Raw genomic sequence first — 27,344 nt, 5'->3', positions numbered from 1 at the left:
CAGTTGAAAGCCATGATAACAAAATTCTGCGAATATGAAATTCTTGCAAAACAAAATATTTTTGTATCCCCGGCGAACGGCCATAGGATTCAATGCATTTCATACCTCTCGACAACGAAATGTTGCTGTGCCACATCAACGCAATTTGCTGGAATGTAACCCTGCATATTACCTACTTGCGCAAGGCTAGTATGCTCCAAAATGTGCTAAAATGTGATTGCTTTCCATAAAATTGTGTAAAATACGACCGCATTACACTTGTGTGGGCGCCACCATTTTTGTTCAAAAAACAACCAAGTGCCGGAAGCGATCACGGCAGAAATACGTCATGGCCGCCATCTTCACTGTTGATCGCCAGTTTGAAGTTGCAGCGTGTCGCTACTGACAAGTGACGACGGTTTTTGCACGCGGCACTGAATGAGGAGCCAGCGAGCAACATGCAAGTAATCTGCTTGCAGTGCAGTCGTGCGGTCCATTCATGTTTTGGAGGGTGGGGTGGCCTAGAGCTATTGGTGCAGCCCATTCATGTTCGGAGGGGTGGAAGGGCGACGGGAGATAGCCGCATTGAGATGGCTGGAAAATGATCGCGCGGCGGCTATTGGAGCAGCGGCCCATCATGCAGCGGCTCGAATTTCTCATTTAATTTTTTTTTATTTTCAAGGATTTCGCATTTCACTATGTTTCGGCTCGGACATCCAGCAGCCAGACTTCATCGTTATATAACTGATAATGCGGCATCGGGGCATGGTACAAGGCGGGTTATTTCACCATGGAAAGCATACAAAAGTCAACAGTGCAGTAGCTTTTCATTGTTATAACTGATATATTATTAAAACTGGTATTGTTATAAGTGGGTTCGACTGTATTACGTCTCAAGTGGCAATGGGCGCTTTTTGAGTGCTTCGCATGAAGCGACCACTTGACCTGTGCCCACCTATACGATGATGGAGCGTGGTGCTGACTATTGACGTATCAACAAAAAAGCTCCCTTCGAGGTGACAGCAACTGCCACGTTTTATAGAAGCAGTAATCTCTGTCAAGGTAAGGCTTCTCAAATTGCTACAAGCTAATTGTCGCATAGAGCTTGGCGAGGGGCCAACGACGACTTCTGTGGAAACAGTGTCGACTTCACATCCCCAATTTCCACATGGTTGCATCGTAGGGGGGGCAATTATGCAGCATTGGAGGCAAAGTTCAGCAAGGTGGTGCGACCATGGGCAGAGTGCTGTTAATAGTGCGACCACTCTGATTGGTCAAGACACAGTCATCCCATTAACTCGTCTAGTTACGTAGGGCAAACGACTGTTATAAACTTGGACATCATTGGTGTAGTGTAGAGTGAAAGCTCGCTAATTTGAACTTCAATAGCTCAAATTTATGGTTAATTCGAACTGTACGGTTTTGCCGAGCCAAGCTCCATACAACTCTGTATAAAAAAGCCTTTTCATTCGAACGTGAGTAGGTTCTGCCACGGATAATTCGAAATGCGCACTACCACACCGGCGGCTTGGCATCTGACACACGGCCGGAGAAACGCACCTGTTATAGGGGGGCTGCCTAGTCACGAGGCTGCGTTGACCTGGAATGGAGAGAGAAGGTAAAATTGACTAAAACCAAACTTGTGCAGAGGCTAGAGAGCAGCGGTGGCTGCCTCCTCTCCGTCCTACGTGACCTCCAAGATTTGGTTCTTTAAACACTGATCGCGGAGGCTTTGCGCATCTTGTGTAGCTGTCGTTGTTGAGTGACAGATGGTGCAAATCAGGTGTGTCGTAGCACAGCAAATCAGGTGTTTCGTAGCTTCGCCCAGACTCAAGAACTGATGAAGAGGAGCCTTCGCCATTGTATGTTTGGCACTTTTGTCTCTGCAGCCTTGGTTCCGGGCACGCCTTGTGCACCCCAGTTTTTAGCATTGGAAGTACTTTCCGTCGTGATTCTTTGCTGTGGTGTTAATCGTTAGACCTCGGCTAGCGTTTGCTGCGGTCGACTTCGGTGGTGTAGCTGGGACTTGAAGATGGCGGGTGCTCGCGGCAAATATTGCGTAAGTAAGTAACTGTTGAGGTGCACCGTGCTGGAGAATGATGTGAAGGAGAAAATCAGCGACGTCTGTTGTGCAACTAGTCGGCAACGCCTTTGTTATCGCGTAGCGTGTTGCGTTATCAGTAGCGACGGCGATCCACTTATTCTCTCTAGTTGTCGTCGGAAAAGGGCCAAGCAGGTCAATGCCTACACGAAAGAACGGTTCAGAGGGAACTTCAATTGGATGGAGTCGTCCGACAGGTGGCAGGGGAGGTTTCTTCCAGCGCTGACACAATTCGCAAGTTGCGACATAACGACACACAGAGCGGTAGAGAACCGGTGTTGTACGCGGTCGTATGTACGCAAAACTCCAGGGTGTCCCGCCGTCGGTGCATCATGACATTGTTCGAGAACGACGGATGGCAGATGACGAGGAAGGACAAGGAGCAACTCGGGGCCGTCAGGGTTGATATTGCGGCGGTAGAGGATGCCGTCATGCAGAACGAACATGCGGCACATGCCATCGGTGCTGCCAGATTGCACTCTGGTGATGGACTGTAAGGATGCGTCGCATTGTTGTTCAGCAAGCATTTCGGTCATATCAGCCAAAGCCATCACGCAGGTCACTGGATCATGCGCAACAGGATCAGGGGGATCCATGGGGTGATGCGGAGGCAGTCAGCATCCTTGTGCAGACGTCCAGACTTATAGTTGACAAGAAATGAAAATTCCTGGAGCCGCAAAGCCCAGCGACCAAGCCGTCTTGTGGGTCCAGGAGGGAAGACAGCCAACGGAGGGCGTGGTGGTTTGTAATGACCGAAAATGTGCGGCCATACAAATATGGCCGGAACTTGGCGACAGCCCAAACTAAAGCCAAGCACTCCCCCTCGGTGATGGAGTAATTTCTCTCGGCAGGTGACATCAGGCGGCTGGCGTAAGCTATCACGCACTCAGTACCATTCTGCTGTTGGGTGAGAACAGCGCCGATGCCGTGGCCGCTTCCATCAGTGTGGACTTTGGTCGGTGCAGATGGATCAAAGTGGGCAAGTATGGGAGTGGTGGTCAGGAATCCGATGAGAGCGGCAAACGCGTGACCCTACTCTGGGCCCCATGAGAATGATGTGTTCTTCTTTAGAAGATCTGTCAAAGGCCGAGCAACGTTGGCGAAGTTTTTGACGAAACGGCGAAAGTAAGAACACAGGCCGACGAAGCAGCGCATGTCAGAAGCAGAACGTGACACAGGGAAACTGCGTATGACATGAACTTTTTCCGGATCTGGTTGGACGCCAGATGCGTGAACAAGGTGTCCCAACACTGTAATTTGACGGTGCCCGAATTGACACTTCGTGGAGTGCAGTTGAAGGCCGGCTTTTCGGAAGACCGCAAGAATTGCAGCGAGTCGGGTAAGGTGGCTGCCGAATGTGGGAGAAAAAACAATAACGTCGTCAAGGTAACAAAGACAGGTGGTCCATTTGTAGCCTCGCAGAAGAGAGTCCATCATACGTTCAAATGTCGCAGGAGCATTGCATAGGCCAAAGGCCAAACTGGTAAGCCATCCGGCGTGATGAAGGCTGTCTTCTCGCAGTCCATTTCATCAACTGAAATCTGCCAGTAGCCGGATCGAAGATCGATGGACAACAAGTATTTAGCTCTGTGCAAGCAGTCCAAGGCATCATCGATGCGTGGTAGTGGATAGATATCTTTTCGCCTGACCTTGTTTCAGTGGCAATTATCGACGCAAGAACGCCAGGTACCATCTTTCTTTTTCACAAGGACGACAGACGAAGCCCAAGGGCTGGCTGATGGCTCGATGACCCCTTTGCGGAGCGTTTTGTCCACTTCTGATCGGATGACTCGACGTTCAGCATGTGATACACGATAGGGACACCGACGAATAGGATTTGTGTCTCCAGTGTTTATCCGGTGGTGAACGACAGATGTTTGGCCTAAAGGCCTGTCCCCGAAATCAAAGATGTCACTGTACAATTCAAGCAGGTGACTTATGTCCATGGCCTGTGCAGAGGTGAGGTCAGGTGCAGTCATCTGTTAAGGAACCAGAGCTGTGAGCTGCAATTGGCGCTAATAAGCCACTCTCGACATTCAGAATCTCATTGTCAAATTCGGAACCACTAGAAACGCTGACCAAGAACATGCCGGCTGGAATTACTTGAGGGCACAGGCTGAAATTCAGAAGCGGTAGAACGACGACGTTGTTAGTAACCGTGACCAATGTATGCGGAACAGCAACGTTCCAATTTAAATGCACGTCGATGGTGGGGTGAAGCACATATTCACCATCAGGAGGTCAAAGTGACGTAAGTAATTGCCTTGGGTGACAGATGCACTTCGTGAAGCGAGCACAAGTGCGGTGGGGCGGTGCTCGGAGCATCGGTGAGTTGATGCAGTTCCAACTGAAGAACGCCGGTCGCGCAGTCGTTGAGAGCAGAATGAGTAGATAAAAAGTCCAATCCAAAGATAATGTCGTGAGGGCAGTTGTTGATCACAAGCAACGAGAACAGAAGTAGGGCGGCCGGCTATAATTAAATGCGCAGTACACATTCGCAGAACAACCAGCACGCCGCTGTCGGCCACACGGAGCACTCGGGCAGCTACTGGGGTGAGGACCTTCTTTAAAAGGACACTAAAGGTTACTATAAAGTCAAGTTAAAGTGATAAAGCAATGCTTTAGAACGTTTAAGGCGTCAATGTAATCGTGAACAGAGCTTTAGTAACCGAGAAATTGAGGTAAATGCATGACATGATTTGAGACCCGCCAGCGACATTTCGGTACTAGCTCCATGACGAAGGCACTCATCATAATTTATGTCGGTAGTACTCAACTACTCATATTAAAAAGATAATTTAATTAGGTTATAAGACCGAAGAAAATGCTACTTGTCAACTTCCGTTCGATTCTAAGAAAAAATAACATTTTGACGTTACCCTTCAGTAGTATGGGTGGTTGAAAGGTTTCGTTTTCGCTCGACTGTGCGCCGCGCCCACTTTGAAGTTTCAGTTTCGTTATCACGTCGTGCTGCGCTGCTTCTGCTGGCTCGCGAAACTTGCATTTGGAACAAGCAGCGAGAATGCCACGTCCATGTGATGTCATGAGATGCGCGAACGGTCCGCAGAACTTGGCCAAGGGCAGTTGCAGTGGCGAATCCAACGTTACTTACCACTGTGTGCCAACAAGTGAACCTCTCCGTTCGAAGTGGTCAAGTGCCGTACCTCTGCCACAGCGCGTTGGCAAAGAGCCAAAAAATCGCATAGTGTGCTCGCTGCACTTTCGTCCAGAGGATTACACATTCAACGCCGACTTACTGAAGTCATGTGGAGTGCTTTTCAAAGCAATGCTTTCCCGTAGCGCTGTTCCATCGGTCTTGCCTGCATTTTTCGAAGCACAAGAACAACTGCAGGTCGAAGACGGGGCAGTGAGTGCGGCATTTGGTTTTCACGAAGGAAAAGCTACAAATGTGCGAATATGTGCAGCCATGACATACAGTTGCCGTCGTAGTAGCACATAATGATGCCGGCAGCGCGAGCCCTCAGCAGCAGGTCACGTTCATCATTGCTTAAATCGCTGAAGTCAAGCCCAGCATAGCAAGCCAATGTGTCGTCAGGGTTGTCCATTGCAACGAGCGTCAAAGTTGGCGTCCTAAAATAAAAAAACCGCTTATCGTCGCGCGCTTTCCCTTCCGCTAGCCACCATAGTTCCGCTTTCGCACTGCTGTCAGCTCTGTCTTGGCTCTGTTTCTGGCCGCGCGTTTGCATTTTGCGCAGAAAAGCCATATAGCACCGTTTGTGGGCGCCGTTTTACTCACCGATGGCGCAACGTCACTGTGAGACCATGACGTCACCACTCCTCGATCGGAGGGCGGGCGATTTGAACTGCGCTGGAGGTACGCGGACGCTTCAGAGCGCATTTTCTCCTAAAATATGTTTCTCCTTGGCACGAAACAAGCATTTCGAGATTTCTGGGATGGTATTTCAACAGTCCACGTTAACCTTTCGTGTCCCTTTAAGCGTCTACGTAGGCTAGCACTCATCACAGATACGTGGGCTCCAGTGTCGGCGAGTGCTTAGACAGGTACGCCGTCTATTTTGACGTCTATTACACTTCTTCTTGTGGGCACAGACAGAGGATTTGCTGCGGTAGTAGGCAATGCAGCACCGCCTCCGAGGGCTGCATTTCTTAGTTTTCTGAAAGGGTGCGGCCAAACGCCACAGGGGATGAAAGGCGACATGGCTGCAGTGAACGGGAAGATGGGCGGCGTGTTTGCGGTGAACGAGATTGGTGTCCATGTGCTGATGGCGAGTGACTGTACCACGTGTTCCTAGTAGAGTTGTCGGCACTGTTAGACTCGGCGGTGGGCAAAACACTGCAGGCATTTCCATCAAAACGGGTCAGGTTGGTCGGCGTGCGAGTTGTTGAGGGCCACGAGTTGCGACAGTATCGGGCGACATGACCAATGCGGCAACAGGTGAAACCTATCGGCTGGTTGTCCGCAGTTCTCCACACAGTGTTAAGAACGGCCAGCTGCAGTGCAAGTTTTGCCAACCAGTTGCGACTGTGGAGGCAACATTCCGGGAGCGTCGCTGCACACCTCTAGCCACGGCATGACTAAGTCGACTGTGTGTGAACAACAATACGTGCGTCCTCGACTCTCCATCGCTGGAGCCGAGTTTGACGAAGTCGCCATTGTAACTAAACGGGCTCGGTGGACCAACTATTGTTACTGAGCTGCGGGAACGTCTACTGACACCTCTTCCCACGCGCCGACCAAGACGCCAGACAATGGGCGGTCGGCGGGCGCGCTGCAGTTCAGGGAATAAATGCCCCTACAGTGCTGGGTCGTCTCCCCTACGGTGCTTCGTCTCCCCTACGGTGCCTGGTCAACTCGCCTACAGTGCTTGGACGGCCATTTCCGTCACCTGGGTATTGGGAGAGGACCGAGTGTTTAAAAACCGCTGTTGTGCAGCTGCTCAGGACACTCTCTCTGAAGCGGTCATGTTAGACTGATATAAATACTGTAAATCCCATTTCCTCGTTCTCGATGAGAAGCAGTCCTTCCCTTCATCAACGTCCTCAGTGTGAATAAGTTGGACGACGGCATGGGCCAGCTACCTTCTAATTCATGCCCGACTCCAATCTTGACAACGGATCACGAGCGATGGGATTGAACCCCCAATCATAACAACAGTTGGGTTGTGATAACGCGGAGAGAAGTGTCGGGGTGGAGCGCAAATAGCAGAAAGGTGTTCGTTAGCTCTGGGATTGGCGACAGCATAGACAGAATGTAATCCAATGTTTTCAAGTTCCTGGTGAACGATGGCTTGTACGAGAGGAACTGAAAATGTGGTAGCATCAGGGCTACGTGAACAGAAAGCTGCGGGCGCCATCACATCCAGTTCACATCTAACGATTCGCACCACGTCCTCTGATGGCGATGCATGCTGCTGTGCGGGTTGATGTTAACACATCAACGTTGCGGCAGTATTGGGAAGTCTGGCGAATTGTTGCGAGACACGTCGGCTTTTGGCTTGCTCGAATTGTCGGCACACTTTAATGATTGCATCAACTGTAGAGCAGCTTTTGTACATGATCAGATTAAATGCGTTGTCAGCAATGCCCTTAAGCACGTGCCCGACCTTCTCAGCTTCTGTCATGTCATGATCGGCCTTACGACAAAGTGCCAGCACGTCCTGGATGTACGAGACATAGGACTCTGTGGGGGATTGGGCACAGGAGGCCAGTTCCTGCTTTGCGGCAATTTTACAGCCGGCTGGTTTGCCAAACAACTCTGTCAATTTCTCTTTGCATTGAACCCAGCTGGTTAGCTCCTCTTCATTGTTTTTATACCACACCTTTGCCATGCCGCTTAAGTAGAACAACAGGTTAGCTAGCATAAGCGTAGGGTCCCATCTGTTGATGTCACTCACGCGTTCGTACATGGCCACCCACTCTTCAACGTCGGCGCCATCGGTCCCGCAGAAGGTTCCAGGATCCTTGGGTTGCACAACGACAACCGAAGGTGACGGCAACGTAGCATGCGATGGTGAGGTAGGAGGCGGCAATGATGTTGATCCCGAATGCTCACCGTCATTCATGGTGCGGACGGTGATGCGATGTCCACTGCGGAGTTCAGTTTCCAGCCGTGGTACCCCGCACCTCCACCAATATGTTATGGGGATGTTGGGAGTATAGAAGATTATGTTTACAATATATATACAAAATGAGTCTGAGTAGTTAAGATGGCTGACCACCAACAACCCGCAGCAGCCAGCGTCTCGCGATCTTCTTCTTCCTCTCTTCATTCATCCTTCCGTAACAATATGCATCGACGATGAAGAAATAAATAAGTTGTTAGTCAGTGCCACTGTGTGTCGAATCTTCCTTTTGTGGTCCGTCTTAGGTGTTTGCACTGTAAGTTTAAGTTCGGAAGCTATTTCCGCCCTGGGAGGTCACAATGCACGCTCCTGAGCTTGAAATTGCTATGCATTTACATGAGCTTCAATCGAAGTACTCCTGCTCCGAATTCTACACAGACGCGTCAAATCACATGCTGGCATATCGTACACTGCTGTTGGTCACTATTTTTCTGAATCTGACATGTTGAACCTCCTAACAAGTATCTTCACTGCAGGAGCCTATGCAGTACTGTCTGCGGTAAAACATATAAAGAAACTAAAACTTGACAGAGAAATCATGTTTACAGACTCCTTAAGTCTTGTAAAAGCACTCCTTTTTTTCAAAAGCATACAAGTCCTGTCTTCAATGAACTTTACTTACTCTTATGCAACATCAATTTATCACATAGACATAGTAATACGCTGGCTTCCTGGCCATAGAGGAATCGAGGGTAATGTGCTTGCCGACAAGATCGCCGAATCGATAGCATCGCAGGGTAATTGTTCTGCTGCTATCCCTGCCACAGACATGAAGCTTTTCCTAAGAAACTGCGAAGCCACTGGCAATGCTTGTGGGACGCTGAAACGAGAAATAAGCTTCACGTAATTAGGTCGAAGTTAGGTTTCTGGCACCCAACTATAAAAACACGAAGAACAGATGTCCTATTCACTAGACTAAGAATAGGACCCACATTTGGCACTCATAACTTTCTCTTGACCGGTAACGAGCCCCCAACCTGTGGTGACAAACTGACCGTCCTGTAAGTCTTCCTGGAGTGCCGGAAAGCCAAAAGAGACAGGAGGAAACATTTTCCTTTTGCATACCGCCATTGCGTCCCTCTCCATCCGGCTATGTTTCTTGAAGAACCGCTTTTTAAGACCAAAGCAGTCCTCCCTTTCTTGAATGATGTTGTGCTACATGTTACAAGACCATTAAATTCGTAGCGTATCGTCTTTCCAGGGGATGCCGCTATGATAGTTCTCTTTGTATAGCGCATGCCTCTATGCCCTTGTGTTTCAAGGGCTCTGGAGAGGCAGTAGTGCTCTAGTCAATTTTAGCATGTCACATATTTTGTATATTGCATCGTTCTTTCGCAGTGCATTTTAATGTTCATAGTACACGTCATTAGTCATTGACATAACTTTATTATACTTAGATTTTACGCAATTTACATCAACTCTTTTAGGTCCCTTTACAGCCGCATCACATTAACTTCACAAAACCCATCAGTCCACTGCGAACTCATTAATACTAGCATGGCGCTCTTTGGCCATACCTGGCCCTTGTGCCATTAAACATCAAACATTCAATTCATGAACCCCAGAACTGGACCACAACAGTAGGCGCCTGCCACAGCTTCTTCTCTGCAGTACTCGCTTGCCCGTGTCATATGAAAAGGCCAGCACGCACTCAGTTTCCTCTTCCAGTACCAGCAAATCCCCTGTTGGGTCGTTGCAGGTCTAATTCATAGCTGTCGCCACCAACAGTATTAGATAAGCATGCTCACCTTTCTGTTTCACAGTCCATTTGGCATAGTGTCATTGAAAGCATGCTGCAACACCTTTACTGTGCATTGCAATACTTTTACTGTATTAACCGTACTGTGTGCTTTTAATAAATGATAGCCCAAATCCGTCGCTGTTCCCTGTTGCAGGTGACACAAAGTGAGCTTCATGTTTTGCTCTGGCGGCATCATATTCTGACATTGCTTACCAGCTTCATTTCGTTTAGATTTCCTGTCGCTGTTTTAAAACACTACCCAAAAAGAAAACGACAAAGCACGTCTCAAGCTGCTCGAGTCCCACCATCTCACAAACTTCCTGGAAAAATGCCTACTGCTTGAAGAAGCTGCTGGTTCAGGCTGAACTTGAGAAGCGCAATGTAACGTTGCAGAAGCTGCAATAATGATGACATGCCTCTCGGGTGGATCCAGCCCCACCATCCCGACATCCCTTGACATCTCATGCTGCAACAATTTGTGCAACGCTTCGCATTGCATAAATGTCGACTACAGTTAACTTCCTTGAATTTTTTAGTGACTTCGGATCGTACGTTTTCTTGGTTAGTGGGTTATTTCTCGAGTTTTTTTCCGCAATGTATAAACGAAGTTCTACTGTACATGCCTTTCAATATGACAGGACCTGTTGTGATGCCTCTGCTGGATGGTGCCAGTGTTGGGGGCTACCAGGAGCCAGAGCTCTTCAGCCATACAATCTCATCGGGCCATGTGGTGTTTGGCCTGGTCTTCAAGCCGGCACACTTGGAGCCACAGCGTCGTTATCCCACAGTGCTCACCATCTACGGGGGCCCAGAGGTCCAGCTGGTTACAAACTCCTTCAAGGGCATGCGGTAAGATGGGTTACAAAACACATCAAATTTTGTCTCCATTTCTTAATCTCTTATAGCCAGAATTCTTTGCCTGGAGAAAAATGATTTGGATCGTGGTTAGAAATACGTATACGCAAGAGAAGAACATCCAAACTTACTCTTAGACTAGCATTTGCTGCCTTGGGTGAGTTTTGTACATTCGTTTAAAGAACACTTAAACAGCCGTATACAGTCACCGACCAATAAATTGGACACCAATAATCCAGACATGCTTGGTAATTCAGACAGCTTTACGGCACAGCCAATGGCTCCATAGACTTAATCTGTAACGACGACTGATATTTCGAGCGGCCGCCAACTCTGCATTCGATTATCCGGACTCCGTCCGTGGCTGTAGCATACGCTGACTCTGCCGCCATTACCCCCTCTGGCAACCTCGACGAGTCATCAAGTATAGCCTCAGAGAGGCGAGGCATCAAGTGTGGCCTCAGAGATTACATGCTAGATGGTAATCTCTGAGGCCGTGCCTTGGTCGGAGCCCTATGCTTTGGATATTTAACAGCAAATGCCTATCTTGGAAGCTTTGCCAGCATTATAGGTTGCATCAACATCGCGATCATCACATTCTCTTCCGGCTATTCCGGCAACCCCGCACATGGCCTGCTCTCGTCATTCTGTGCTTGTTTGATTAGTTTGCGTTCCAGACAGCACTCTGCTGGCTCCCAGAAGTCCTTCTCGTGAAATCATAGACAAGCTGCGTCAAATGGCATGAACGCAGGTGACTTCGCAGTCCGATTAAGCCCGGCTTGCAAATGAAGAGCCTCAACTGCCGCCTACCCTAACAAGCTCAAATGCGGACGTCACTGATGACCTGCTAGGCTGCGGTGTGCCAATTTTTGCCGCCACTACAGTTGAAGACTTTGCAGACGGTGACAGCATGGTGTTGTTATGTGCTGAACTGAATGATGACGAAATAATTGAGCAAGTTCTCCCACCACCAAACAGCACCCTTAACTCGGATGATGATGAAGTGCAGTGTGCTTTGGAGCCTTCACATACGGACCTGACTCGAACCTTTGAAGTCCTTGCATGGGCATACAGCAAGAGCACGAAATTGGCAGAAATACTGGCTTACTTGGTTGCACATAAGCGGAAGTGCGTGCAGCAATGAATCGACCACTTATTCCTTGCACAGGGATCTTAAAACATAAATAAAATTATCTTTTCGTGGATACATTAGTTTTTTCAGTCATTCGATAGTTTGGACTTATTTATGTTCCCCGTGGAGTCCGAATTACTGGTTGTCGACTGTAGCACAAAGCAGTGCCTTTATGTATGCATATTTTTGCACGGAATAAACTCGGACTTAGCATTTGAGCCGAATAACATCATAAGCCACTCTGTAAAACAGTTGGTATTGCAGAGCTGGCGGTTTCAATTTATGCACCTGAATGGATTCATCCACCTGAGTTTCTTGGAGTGTTCGCCCTTGTTGTAGCTCCGATGGGGCGGCCGGACGAAGGGTTTACGGCATGAGGCCTAAACGGCCGGGGTGCGCAGCGCCGCAAGGAAGAGCCGGACTGCTTCAATCGGGGACCAGACAAAGAATGAATTTTTATTTCTGGGAAAGGAAACAGGAGGCAACTTACAGCATTTGGCGCTGAGTGGCGCCCTGACGTAAACGACCCAAAACCGAAACCAGAAGCCAACACAGGATACCACAGCCCTCACTGGAAGCACCACACGCACAGCGTTCTTTCTTGAGTCAGTGTTGGCGGCACGCTGATGCGATTTTGCTGCATGACCACATATGACATCAAAATCCGGTTGCAGCAATTGCTGGCCTTGATTGCCAGGCTAAACCTGCCTATTGCTAGAACTCACCACCACCACCATGTCAAAATCAAAATTTATCTCGCTTAAATAACTGCATTTGTGATACTGTCAAGCAAAAGTGTTGTGCTAGAGAATTTTGTCGACCACAAAGTGTAGTTTTCCTGTAGTACAATACAGTTTTTTTTTTTCGCACCTCTGGTAGGTGAAAAGAAAAAATGCATTTTTGCGATACCAGTACAATAAAACTTAGTTAATTCAGTTTTCATGGGACTGAAAAAGACGGCCAACTAATTGAATGTAGAATTATTGAGGGTATCACGAAAATAATAAATAAATGCTCGCTATGCCAATGCACCGTTATTTACTAAATAAATCTGCAACCGTTGTTTCTATTTAGCTCAGCATCAGTGCAGAAGCGGCAATTCTTGCCACCTCATGACTGATCAGCACTTGCAGTGGCGAGGACTTCATGACCTCTGTGTTACGCATGCACGAGCATATTACGGATGTTGTGGGTTCCACTCCCATCAGCGACAAGTTATTTTTTTTCCACTTTCATTTTTCCGTTTCCTCATTATTTTGTACATTTCAATTTGAACCACACGATTACTGCTAAGCTCTCCTTGGCTTCATTGCCTCTTGGCTTTATATGGTTGGGATTAACAAAAATAGAGTCCCTGTGTTTCCCTTCTCGTTTATCCACAGGAAGGGACACATGTGGATGGACTCATTGCATGCATGCACACATACATAAACAACCATACATGTACACGCACACGTATACTACATACACATGCGTGTGGGTGTGTCCACGTACATGAATGCATGCTTGTGCATGTGAATTTGTATGCATGATGCATCTGCGTGCAAACACACATGCACACACACGAAAGGGTGTGCACAGGTGCACGTGGATGCATGCGTGCGTGCACACACATCCGCAAATGCATGTACATCATGCACACCTGCTTGTGTGCGCACATACACTTGCACATGCTCTGAAACGCATGTACACGCACATGTACAGGCATGGACACTTGCACATGAACATACAGTAGAACCTCATTGATACATTCCTGTTACGTACATTTTCTCGGCACCAGCGTTCACAATTGAGAACACAAAAAATGGCCCAATAGAGTTGCGCTCATATTTTTCCGGTTCATATGTTGCCAGAAAACACGATTTTTCGGCACCAATGTTCAGTACGTCGCCAAACTGCGATCCTATGATTCGTTTTCCGGCCGCTAGATCCCATGTAAACAAGAAAAAGCATGAGGCGTGTGTAATCAAGAACAGTCTATAGCTGCCCATCGTGGCAGCTTCACTGCAATACTTGCCTGCCCATTTCACATGAAAATGCCGGCACATGCTCAGTTTTTCATTTCGGTACAAGCAAATCTTCCCCAGGGCCATTGCACATGGCATTTACAGCTGTCACCGCCAATCCTAGTGTGATAAGCAACTTTGCCTATCTGTTTCATAGTGTGTGCCGCCCTAGGAAGTGCGGCGCATTCTTTTAATAGGTAATAAATGAAACGCACTGCCGTTCCCTGCTGCAAACTGCGATGGCATACAGTTTGCGGCTGCTAGATCCCATGTACGCAAGAAAATGCACGAGGCGCGCATGATCGAAAATAGTATCTAGCCGCCCATCGCACGTGAGAACGACGGTGCACACAGTTTCTTATTCCGGTACCAGCAAATCTCTGCACGGTTTGTCACCCGCCACATTCACAGCTATCGCCGCCAAACCTATTGAGATCTTCACCTATCTGTTTTACAATGTGTGGTGCGTAGTGCCATTGGTAGTGATAATCCAAACGTGCCACCGTTCCCTGCTGTAGGCAGCGCAACGTGGGCATCATGTCTCACTTTGATTTTCTGTCGCCCTCTTAAAACACCACGCAATAGGAAAACAACAAAACGCACCTTGGGCCGCCAGAGCACAACCAGCTCAATGCACGTCAGCGTCTCATGCTCACCAACTCCAGGTCATCTTCAAGCTGCACAGGCACTTTGACAAACCCTGCTTTTCGCCAGCAGTTGCTAATGATGGACGACTTCAAGTTCCACCAAGCTCCTGTGAGCATTTCTACTGCCTGATGAATACTGATTGCAGTCGGCTGCTTTAGGTGGAGGCTGATAATTAACCACTGCACAAGGTGCTTACTAAATTCTGCTTTCACACTTTTTATAATGGCCTGGTCTAGGAGTTGCGGCAAGGACGTGTTGTTTGGCGGCAGAAATTCCAAGTGAACGTGTGTCAAGCATATATTCACAATGTGAGCAGAGCAGTTGTCGACAACCAGTAGAATTCTTCAGTCGTCCCTCCTCATTTGGTCGTTGAGTTTTATGAGCCACTCGGAAAAGAGTTCTCTGGTCATCCAAGTTCGTTTGTTGGCGCCGTAGTCGTACGGTAACGACATGACGTTTTTCATGCAGCGAGGCTTCGCGTACTTGCCGATAACGAGCAGTTTAATTTTCTTCGTGCCTATTGCATTGCAGCAGAGCAGGACTGTCGCGCGCAGATGCGACTTCTTCCCTCCTTTGCACTGCTGCCCTTTGAAGTGCATCGTCCGGTCTGGCAGGAGCTGATAAAGACATGTGGTCTCATCCATGTTCAAAATATTGTCTTCAGAGTACGATTCAGCCACCTCTAGAAAACTATCATTGTGCCAGGAATCCACACCTTCTCTGTCAGCAGCCTTTTCCTCGCCCGAGACTACCTGCCAAGTTACTTCATTCCTTTGGCGGAAACCAAAAAGCCAAGCTGCACTGGCGTCGAACCCAGTTATTTCAAGTGCATCGGCAAATTCGCAGGCTTTCTCTTGGAGCATTGGGCCAGACACGAGACCATTTTGCAGTCTAGCATCTTTGAACCACGTGAGAACAGCTTGGTCCACATTTTGAAAGTTTCCCAGTTGCAGCCATTTCCTCGTAGGAGCGAGTTGCGATTCCCAGTGAAGTTTGACAATCTTGTCTCGGTCTTTCAAAAGGGTCACAGCGGTCGATGGGGCAACGCCCTGCTGTCTGCGCACATCGATTTGCTTTCTCACTGCTTCGATTTCCAGCAATACGTCCAATTTCTCCTGCAGCGAAAACTGCTTTTGCTACTTCTTGGCACCGTCCCTAGCTGCATTCATTGTTGGATCTCACATGAACAGACCTTTGTTGGGAAGTTCTTGGTGAAGTTTGTGGTGAAGCAGTTGGCACTTGACATAGTGATGATAATAGCTACTGCACTCTCGGTTTCCGTTTCATGCGAGAGTTGCGGCACTGTTACTTTTAGCTGAATTCGTAATACTGGTGTCCCTCAGTTATAAAGGGGAAAATAAACTATGTGCGTTATTGTGAAATATGCGCTGTACTATTGAAATTCATAGTTCTAAAATATTTTTACATTGAAAATATAGGCAATCTGGCGGGGATTTTCAAAATATTCGTAAATTTGAGAAATTTGTTAATGTGAGGTTCGTAGTAACGAGATTTTACTGTATTGGGTCGTGGTGCCGCAATACAAGTACTGAACTGCTGGCATATAATTTGCTTATGAGTGGGGACCTTCAAACTTTACATGATCGCATGAGCATCTTCTGAGGTTGTAATTTAATCAGCTTTCACATGTTCCACGGCACAGTTATGCAGGACAGATTGTGAACATTAGAAGTAACCTAAGGATGTCTTCACTGTAACTTCGGTTTATTCACATGTCTTAGGGTGTGGCCTTGTTGACATGACCTCGTTTCGCAAACTTTTCTTGCTCTCTTGAAGCTTGCACAATGCGCAGTGCCTGTCACAAGTTAAGTCGTAGAAGCCATTTTATTAAAAATCAAAAAAACTAGTTTGGTAATTGTAGACAGAATGCCTTCTTGATGCGCATAAAGCCGTCTCAGCCATATTGAATGTTTCATTCCAAATTGAGTTCATATCTGGTACATAGATACACTGCGCCAAAGTGCTTGGCGCTGTGCCATATCAGATTTCTGCCTGTGCCGTATGGTCAAATTGCTGTTCCACCACTGGCAACTTAAAAAAGCATAGGCAGAAAGGTATGAGCACGAAGTGATTGCTGGCTAATTGTTAAAGCCAGGTAAATTCTGTGTTTGGGAGGCAGGTCCATCAGCTTACCATCCATTGCCTTGACCAATAAAGAATACCAGTTCCCTCAGAGAAGATTATCATTCAATGTTCTTCGCAGGCTCGAACTATACCATCTGACGCTTTTTCTTTGCTTGCAGCATAGTGTAAGTACTTTTTGTTACATGTGGAGAAACATAGGCAGAGACTACTGTGTAGTATTTGCAGCAGCATGTCTGCCAGAAACCAAAGTACAGTTGCCGACCGATAAATTGGATACTGATTATCCGAACATGCTTGGTAATTTGGACAGCTTCGCGGCACTGCCAATGGCACCATAGACTTCATGTGTAAAGATGACCAATATTTCGGGCAGCTGCCAGCTCTAAATTCGATTATCCGGACTCCGTCCGTGGCTGTAGTGTATGCCAACTCTGCCACCGTTATCTCCTCTGGCAACCTTGACGATACATTAAGCATGGCCTCAGAGATTACACACTAGACGGTAATCTCTGAGGCCTTGCCTTGGTCGCCACTTTACGCCTCTGAGATTTAACTGCAACTGCCAATCTCAGGGGCTTTGCCTGAATTGTGAGGTCAGATCAACATCGCGATTATCATGTCCTTTTTCGGCACCCCCACGCATGGTCCGCTATCGCCATTCTAGGTCTCCTCGATTTGGCTGCACTTTCTGCACTAGTTCAGGGGGTGCAGCACTCTAGCACTCGATTTGCCAGTGCAGCTAGCGCCACCTGCACTTCGGCACTCAATTTGACGTCGTGCTGCATGAGTTCATGTACACTTCGGCAATAGACTCTCCGCAAGTTCTTTTCTCGTGCACGTAGTGCAAGGCTTTTGATAGCAGACGACACATGCGGCTCCGTGGCCATGCGGGTGTTGGTAGACGGCATCGACGGCGCCTGCTATTAGTAACGCAGCACGGACGCCAGTTTTCTTCAGGATGTGTACGCAGCATCTTGTTAAGGGCGCTTTCCAGGTTCAACTGCTGCTGAGTGCACTGAAAGCCGGGATTTTCCCTCAGGTCACAGTGGTTTGTACTAATTTTCACGAGCTTACTGCTACCTCGACGTTAAGTTTGTGCGAAACCACATTGGTCAGTCGTTTGAAACATTGTGCCATATATTATTCAGAAAGGTGTGAAAACCACGCTTGGTCATGCTTTCTGAATAATGACACACCAACGAAAGAAAAGCCACAGCCACCCAGTCGCAGCAGACGAAGGCCTGTATGTTTCTGCACTTTTGTCCTCGATTTGACCGCTGCACCGAAAGCGCTAGTGTCGCGCTACACTCACACTTCAAGAACTGGCGCTGCACTGGCACGTCACTTTTCTGAACTAGTGCAAAAGGTGCAGCCAAATCGAGCAGACCTTCTGTTTGTTCAGTTTGCCTTGTGGACAGCGTTCTGCCGTGCTGTGCTTGTTTGTTTAGTTTGCGTTCCAGACAGCGCTCTGCTGGCCCCAGGAAGTCTTAAGCCCGTTTCACATGCAAGTGATGGCTTGGCGGTGGTCGCGGCAGCTGAGCGGCACCGCGGCGCACAGACGCAGTTTCATTTCATATGCTTCAGTTTGGCGCGACGCATGCCGCTGTGATGCAGTGTTGCTTGCAGAAAGCGCCTGTGAGCCGCGGGTTTCAGCAGTCGTCGAGAGCTGCTCCTTGCTCCACATTTCCATGCTTTGGCGCACTTGAGCTGCGCGGTTTGATCGGTGTACTAAGCTGGCGCTCCACTTTCATGCTTCTAAACCTTGCAAAAAATAAAAACACTGTGTATAGAAGGGTTAATACGACTTTTTTATTCACATTTATGTCTGTTTCTGCTCTCTGTAGCCGACAGCTTAAAAGTCTTGCTAAGTACATGCACCCTGAATTAGCCTCATGGAAGAAAATAAATGGGTTGTTTCGTATTTTCTTGATCTGGGCTTGAAGCATATGCACATCTGCCAATGGCTATTGTTTTCGAATGCCGTAAGGCGTTCGGGCGCCATCTTGGCCACCCGGATGCAGTAGGCCTATGGACAGCTTTCAAAGAAGCTCACATCCCTTGTCACCTCTAGGCATTTAAGTAGAAAGGTGACCGCACTTATAGAGCTTGGGGTACGTGACCTTTTAACTGAAGAAACAAGACCAAACAAAGCTACGAACACGCTGGCTCGGAGTTGTAACGAAGAAGAAGAAAAAACACCTACACATGCGCTGTGGACAAAATGTATGGACTGCCGTTTCGTCCCGTCCGTCCGGAGCCATGTGGGGTCATCATTGAGGGGAAAAAGGCAAAAGAAGAAAACAGCACGTGCAGACAATTTGTCTCCAAAGAATGGAACTCAAAAACTACATGTTGAAACTAGCAGCAATTTTGAGGCACCAACGAACATGGCCGATTCGAGCAACGCCGACGTTTACATTATGGAAGTATGTGTCACTTGCGACAACGAGTATCTTCAGTTGCAGTCCGTAATTTCTTCCCGAAGAACTCTCCTCTTATCTTTGTTGCAAAAATCCTTCATTTTAGCATCCCAAACAGTGGACACTGCACAACTTGAGTGATGAACAGCTCATTGAAGACTGCCCGAGACATTGCAAACTGGTAGTGGACGTCGCCTGCTACAAATGTCATCTCTTGCAAATGCCATCTGCTAGAACAGTCTGCTTGAGCGGGCGAGTTTCTTGGTTCTCGACGGCACCCACACTTCGGCCGCGACCCTGCCACGTGATATTAATGTCACTTCTCATGGTGCCTCGCCATTGGGTGCCGCTCTCGCCGCTCGTGAATTTTTCCGAATGTTTCGATCGTGATTGCAGCGGCGCATGCTGCTCGGAAAACTTGTTTTGGGAAAGGAGGCTTGCTCACGAGACAGGTGCCGCACCGTTTCTGGCCCAAATTCGCTTGCATGTGAAGCAGGTTTTTCTCGTGAAGTTATAGATAGGCCGCATCAAATGAGTCTTGAGTCGCAGTCCGAATGAGCCCGACTCCGCAACTGAAGAGGCTGCACTGCCGCCTACCACAATGAGTTCAAATGCGGACATCATTGATGACCTGCTAGGCTGCGGTGTGCCGATTCCTGCCGCCATTAGATTTGAAGACTTTGCTGATGCCGGCAGCGCGGTTTCGACGTGTGCCAAACTGAACAGTGACGAAATAATTGAGCTAGTTCTCCCACCATCAAACAGCGACTCGAATGATGAGGTGCTATGTGCTCCGGAGCCTTCCACATGCGGATCTGGCTCGGGCCTTTGCAGTCCTTGCATCGGTGTACAGCGAAACTCAAAACTGGCAGAAGCACAGGCAGACTTGGTTGCACGTAAGCGGAAGTGCGCACAGCAATGCTTTGACCACTTGTTCCATGCACAGGGGCCTTAAGACGCAAATAAAGTAATCTTTTTTTGGATACATTAAGACTCAGGAGTACTCTATTCGAAACAATAATGAACAGGATACAGGAACTCCTCCTATATCTAGAGATGATGTCAGAAGGGCCTTGCAAGACATGGAACCGGGAAAAGTGGCAGGAGAAGATGGAATAACAGTCGATGTAATTAAAGATGGAGGAGACATAATGCTAGAAAAACTGGCGGCTCTCTATACAAAGTGTCTATCGACTGCAAGGATCCCAGAAAACTGGAAGAATGCAAATATACTAATCCACAAAAAGGGAGACATTAAAGAACTGAAAAATTATAGGCCCATTAAGCTTACTCCCAGTATTATATAAAATATTTACCAACATAATCTCCAATTGAATAAGGTCAACACTGGAATTTAGTCAACCAAGGGAACAGGCTGGCTTCAGGAAGGGATACTCTAGAACGGATCACATCCATGTCATTAATCAGGTTATCGAGAAATCCACAGAGTACAATAAGCCTCTCTCTAGCTTTCACAGATTGTGAAAGAGTATTTGATTCAGTAGAGATACCAGCAGTCGTAGAGGCATTGCGTAATCAAGGAGTGCAGACCGTTTACATACATACCCTGTAAAATATCTACATAGATTCCACAGCCACCTTAATTCTACACAAGAAAAGCAGGAAGATACCTATAAAGAAAGGGGTCAGACAAGGAGACACAATCTCTCAATGCTATTCACTGCGTGCTTGGAAAAAGTATTCAACCTATTAAACTGGGAAGGTTTAGGAGTAAGGATCGACAGCGAATACCTCAGCAACCTTCGGTTTCTCGATGACATTGTTCAATTCAGCAACACTGCAGACGAGTTACAACAAATGATTGAGAACCTTAACAGGGAGAGGGTAAGAGTGGGGTTGAAGATTAATATGCAGAAGATAATGATGAGCAACCGGGCAAGGGAACAAGAGTTCAGGATGGCAAGTCAGCCTCTAGAGTCTGTGACGGAGTATGTTTACCTAGGTCAGCTAATCACAGGGAACCTTGACCATGAGAAGGAAATTCGTAGATGAATAAAAGTGGGTTGGATCGCATACAGCAGCCATCGTGAGCTCCTGACTGGAAGCTTACTGTTATCGTTGAAAAGGAGGGTACAGTCGCCGACCGTTTATTCAGACCTCACGGGGACTGCGGAAATGTCCGAATAAACAGGTGTCTGAAAAAGCAGATTAAGAAAAAGAAAAAAAAGAAAAAAATCCTTTATTTCCACGCACTTATTCGGGCTCGGCAGTAGGCTTGAAGAAATTGTGAGTGCGCCATTGCACGCTGTTCCGCTTACGCGCAATCAGATAAGCCTGAATCTCTGAGAGGGTCGTACGGTCGCTATAGGCGGCTGAAAGGACGGTCACTGCTTATGCACGCTCCGCGTGCGACGGCAGTGTAGCATACGGTGCGTCATTTTCCGACCCGGAGTCATCGTCCGGCGGTGCAGCAGAAACTTGACGAATGATCTCGCCGTCATCGAGTTCTGCGCATGTCAGTACAGCAGCATGAGCACCCGTGAAACTGTCAAATGAGACGGTGTGCAGAACCACTGCACAGGTCTTGGCAAAACACTTTCGGCGTCAGTAGGGTGCACACCGGAAGGTGACATATCCTAGGCTCCTGGCACCCGCTTGCCGGCATTCCCCAGCGCAGTGTGCGCGGGCACTGTCGGTGCCATTAGACACTTGACGCTATGTTTCCGTGTGCCACGTTGCATCACTGCAACCTTGACACAGCACACAAAGCAAACATCACCACGCTGTCACACTGATACTAGTCGCACAAATGAAAAACGTGGCCTACTCGCAGTGTTGTGCACGAAGAAACAAACAAATCAGCTGCTGGATTGTCTTGACATGGCTTACTAAGCTGAGACCGGAACTGCTGTAGCCACGAACCAGGCAGAAACGATTATGATAAGCGGGGATTTGCAGTAGCGCCACTTCGTGGGGCAGAAAGGAGGCTTCGTTCAAAACAAAAATGGCGTTCAGCAAGTCGAACCATGCACCGGTCAGAGTCGGTGCATGGTGCTTTCGATCGAGTTGGCTCAAGGAGTGTCCGAAAAATCAGACGAGAGGTTGCAAGGTGTCCGAACTTTCGGCAGATGTTATACATTATGGTCTATGGGGAGAATGGCGGTGCAGCGAAGCAGACTGAATAATCGAGCATGTCCGAATTTCTGAAGTCCGAAAAATCAGTCAGCGACTGTATACAATCAGTGCATTTTACCTGTGCTATATGGGGCCGAGACTTGGAGACTGACAAAGAAGCGTGAGAACAAGTTAAGGACCGCGCAAAGAGCGATGGAACGAAGAACGCTAGGCGTAATGTTAAGAGACAGAAAGAGAGCGGTTTGGATCAGAGAGGAAACGGGTATAGACAATATTCCGGAGCCCTCCACTACGGATTATAAGGCACGCGCCTTATAATCAGAAAGTGGTTTTGGCACGTAATACCCCACAATTTTTTATTTAGACTTGTACTGTGGCGATGATGATAGTGGCATCAGCATTGGCTATCCTGACATAAAAACTGAACAAGTAACTGAACCTGGGGTTCTGTGATTTATGAACTCCCAACCCTCTCATCGCATGTTAAAGCTTCTTGTTTCAAAATAAGAGTGGTGCTGGATTTCTTGAGTGGAATCATTTTTGCAAGCACTCCAGCTGATTTCGTTCTGTGCCAACTTGCAAAGCATGTTAGAATTCTTTTCTTGTGTTACAGGCATCTGCGGCAGCATCTTCTGGCCTCCGAGAACTATGCAGTTGTGGTGGTGGATTGCCGAGGATCACGGCACCGGGGCATTGAGTTTGAGTCGCATATCAAAGGCCGCATGGTTAGTTGATTTGGTGGAGATTTTGCCATTTAGATAAGTGGGCAGCGTTTGGCATTTAGAGGAACTATGAAACAGCTGACTCCGTGGCGGCATCCTGCTGCTGAGCATGAGGCCGACTAGGAGTGGAATGCAAAGTCTGGGCCTTTGGTAACCTGTTATTTAAGAGGAACCATGCAATATCTCTTGCACGTGCTCTTCTATTTTTCTCTGGTCATCATAAGCACATTGGGTTGGACTCAGCACAGCAAGTGCAACACCTATGTTACTGAGCTCGCTGGGTGCAGTTGTGTTGCACCCTTGATATCTTTTTTCATCCATGTGGAAAACTTGCCTGCGGTGGCTTGCATCATTAGTGATGGTTGTGTGTCTTGGCACATGTGGACCGACAAAATACTGAGGATCGCTGTAATGTGAAAGCAGTTGGGCACCCTGCAGTGCTAATATTATCAGATCAAACGTGGACCTTCTTGATGCATAAAAATTATTTTTTGAATGAGTGTTATCGAAAATGGCATCAGCATGATGAGTAGCCTTTGAATGAGTGCAGGTAAAATGGTGCATGACAGAACAGTTTAAATTACCATGAAATACTGAACATTGTACCAGGTTTCATTAATGCAAAGCATATTTACCCACGTGCCTGTGTTTATTTATTTATTTATTTGAATACCTTCAGGACCCATAGGTGCATTACAGAAGGGAGTGGGAACAATATATGGTAAATAAAAAAACACAAAGCAAATATCAGGTCACCTATTCAAGTGCATTTTTAAAATCACTGGGGTGCGTAATAGACAGTGGAGGTGGGCAAGGGGTTCCAATCATTACAAGTTTGAGGAATGAAAGAATGAAAGTGTTGGTTAGTGTGGCAATGAGGAACAAACTCTCTATAACGATGGTTAATACGAGGTGATATGAATGAAGGGTGGGAAAGTAATCTTTGCTTAAGACAAGGGTTATGGTAGTAAATCGTATGAAATAAGGAGAGACGTGCTATTTTCCTGTGTAAGGAAAGGGATGGAAGCTGTAACGCTGTTTTCATAGATGAAACACTGGAAAGATGGGAGTAATTGGAAAAAATGAAGCGTGCGCTACGATTCTGCACAGCTTCAAGGGGACTAATATGACTTTGAGTAAATGGATCCCACACAACTGATGCATATTCAAGTTTGGAACGAACAAAAGTTTTATAAAGAAGGAGTTTAAGAGAAGAAGGGGCCATTAAAAAATTACAGCGTAGGTACCCAAGCATACGGTTAGCACTACTGACAATGTAATTAATGTGTGGTTGCCAAGGCAGGTTAGAATTAATGTGGACCCGTCAGTATATGCAAGTAGTCACTTATTTGAGAGGGGAACCATTTATGCTTTACTTACAAGCGTTAGTGGAAAGTTTATGACAAATTTTCATTCGTTTGCATTTCGTCGCGTTGAGTTTCATTTTCATGTGTTATACCAATCAGAAATATTGTTAATTCTTTAAAACTGATGGTAGCGCTAAAAAGGACGCACACATGGTGAAAAGATGACACGACAATGAGGAAACGCTAATGACAACTGGTTTGTTTTTTGAAAAGGGTTCAATATTAAAGAGATTCACGACACATGCGCACAGCCAAACTGCGCCAGCCTTCTTTATCACAATATCGCAAAGTCACGGGAAGTGAAATGATAAAACACCCAAGCAGCAAGAAGTGAACACATGACCAATTGATGAAAAGCCTTATGTTATGGTTTTTCAAATCTCTCCATAAGTGTGCGCTTAGCCGAGTACAAATTTATTAAAACATCGCTGATGCACAGACCTGCCTTTTTTTGTATGTGGAAAGCTTCCAGCAAAACTCTAGCTTTAGTGCTTGCACTTCTGCCCAGAACCTTTGCTTCTTTGAACCGTGGCACACACTCGCAAACCATCACATGCGAAACTAAATTCGCAAATTTGTCTTGTTTTGTTAAGTTTTGAAAGTGTTCCCTTAAGCGGTCATTGAGGCAACATCCCGTCTTCCCGATATAGCACTTGCCGCAGGACAGGGGAATAAAGTATACCACTCCTAGAGCACACCTGATAAAGACATTTTCATGCTGCTTTTTGCAACCGTGCTGACCTTCACCGCAGATGCGGGGGCACAGCTTCATCAACTTGTTTGGTGCAGAAAAAACAAGCAGCACGTTGTGCCTGCTGGCCACTTTTTTGAGGTTTTGTGAAACCTTATGAATGTAAGGCATCACCTCAGGTTTGGTCTTCACGCGTTCAGGTGCAGCTTTCATTCTTCGGGGACCAAATTTCTTAAGGAGGGTTTCAGCGACTGCTACAAGGACTGAGCAAGGGAAGCCTGTGGCCAAAGGCCTGCGAACCTGATTGTCAAAGCTAAAAAGCATTTCGTACGGGCACGACTTTTCAAGCGCCGATTCCATGCAGAGCGATCCAATTGCTCTTTTCACGGTCTTTGAATGAGACGATTTATAGGGCAAAGGCTCTTTCTTTGCACGTAGGAAATACGCCCAACAGGTGTGTCCCTTAGTTATCCTCCGCCTGAGGTCTAAAAGACGTATCTCGCCATATTGCGGAAGTTCATGGGTAAAAGCCAGGCCTTTACCATGGTCGTTAAAGTACTTAAGACCTGTCATACAGAATATTCAAAAGAAGTGTCATTACGAGCTTTTAAAGAGATAAAACCAACATATCTAAAAACCTTTAAAACCGGGCCTCCAATAAAATCTCTATCCAAAAGGCAATCAACATGAGCTAAAGAGATGTCGCACAAGATAGATGCGACACAGGATCCTATACAAATGCCATTGCGCTGCAGAAAAGGCTGTCTGTCAAAAAGGATAAAAGTGACACTCAGATAAAATTCTAAAAGCTTTAAAAAATCATCAAGAGACACTCCTGTTGTGGACTGAAAAGGGAGTTCGCCTGAATTTTCGACAGTCTCCTTCACAGCAACTAAATGTTCAGGTTGAGGGACGGAATCAAATAAATCCTCAACGTCCACAGAGAAAGCATAACCGACATGGCGGTTATTCTGGAGAAAGTTTGTAACTTCTTGGGATTGTTTTGTCAGGAAGGGATTGTTCACTTTTATCGACTTAAGCTTACATAGTAGAAAGCAACTGACACATTGCTGCTAGGTTCCGTTCTGACTAATAATGGTCCTAAAAGGGATGCCAGGTTTGTGAGTTTTAGCTGTGAAGAAAGCATTCAAGGAGTTACCTCTGCAATTACTCTGCAATTACCTCTGCTACGTAAATAAAAAAAGAAGGGGCCCAAGGACAGAACCCTGGGGCACCGCTGAAAGGACAGGACAGGGAGAAGAATCTATTAGCAGTTACAAACTGCTGTCGGCTTAACAAGAAGTTTTTTATCCAATCAAGAACGTTAGAGTCAAGATTTAGTTTACTGAGCCTAAGATAAAGTAGTTCATGGCAGACAAGGTCACAAGCTTTAGAGAAATCTAAAAATAAACGATCAGTATAACATCCCAAATCTAGAGCTACTAATAGGTCATTAGTAAATGAAATTAATTGCGTTTCACAGGAGAATGTATTCGTGGAACCATGCTGATGAGATGTGATAAAAGAATTAGCTTCGTGAAAGTTAACCAGGTAAGAATAAATGACACGTTCGAAAATCTTACAAGGGACACTGGTCAATGATGTTGGCCTGTAATTTAGCACAGAATGAGTGTCACCAGATTTAAACAACGGCACCACTTTGCCCACCTTCCAATCACAAGGCAACACACGAGAATTTAAAGTCTGAGCGAAAAGTTCATACAAAAAATTGACGAGTTAGCAACCATACTTTTCAAAAACTTTTTGTTTACACCATCGACGTCACATGATGACGAAACCTTTAAATTGTTAATAAGGCTAACGATACCATCATAATCAATTACTACAGGATACATTGTAGGAAAGTTCACGTCACAAAATTCTGGCAGGCGCTACGCATGCTCAACTAAAAATGTTTTTGAAAATACTCTATTTACTTGCATAATGATTGCACTCGCGTAATGATCGCACCCCTGAATGTTGTCGTCAAATTTCGATTTTTTTTTCTTTCCCGTGTAATGATCGGACTCCGAACTTGCCCCAGCGATATGTTGTGTGCCAAGTCTAGCTAATGCTAATCGCGCTTACCATCTGTCGAATGCTATGTGAACGACTGTTCAAGACATACCAAGCGGTCTGCACGCACCAAACATTCTTAAGCAGATGCCTCACTTCATTCCTTTCATCACTTTCTGCACCTCCATGACAAAAAAAAAAAAGAAGCTACAACCAAACTTGCCTTGGCTTTATTATTTGTAGGCTTTACAATGGTTGTGGTCAACAACAACAAAAAGGCGCCTTTTGATTCCTCTCGTCAGCACTCGTGGGCACGCAACAAATCGCGAGCGGCAACGATAGTAGCCACGTTTACACTGA

At 46.8% G+C, this 27,344-nt stretch overlaps 1 protein-coding gene across 6 annotated transcripts in view; it reads left to right on the top strand.

The window, feature by feature from the left end:
- Positions 1-27,344, top strand: part of LOC126531823 (dipeptidyl peptidase 9-like) — a 156,604-nt gene that overhangs the window by 117,889 nt on the left and 11,371 nt on the right. For all 6 annotated transcript variants that reach the window (XM_050179557.3, XM_050179559.3, XM_055071505.2 and 3 more), the window contains 2 exons: positions 10,564-10,774; positions 22,802-22,913. In XM_050179557.3, coding sequence (XP_050035514.1) covers positions 10,564-10,774; positions 22,802-22,913 — 323 coding nt within the window. The remainder of the gene's footprint in view (positions 1-10,563; positions 10,775-22,801; positions 22,914-27,344) is intronic.

The sequence above is a fragment of the Dermacentor andersoni genome, chromosome 5 (assembly GCF_023375885.2).
Source record: "Dermacentor andersoni chromosome 5, qqDerAnde1_hic_scaffold, whole genome shotgun sequence".
Classification (NCBI taxonomy): domain Eukaryota; kingdom Metazoa; phylum Arthropoda; class Arachnida; order Ixodida; family Ixodidae; genus Dermacentor; species Dermacentor andersoni.
The sequence above is the reverse complement of the archived record's forward strand: the minus strand, read 5'-3'. Positions and strand labels throughout refer to the sequence as shown.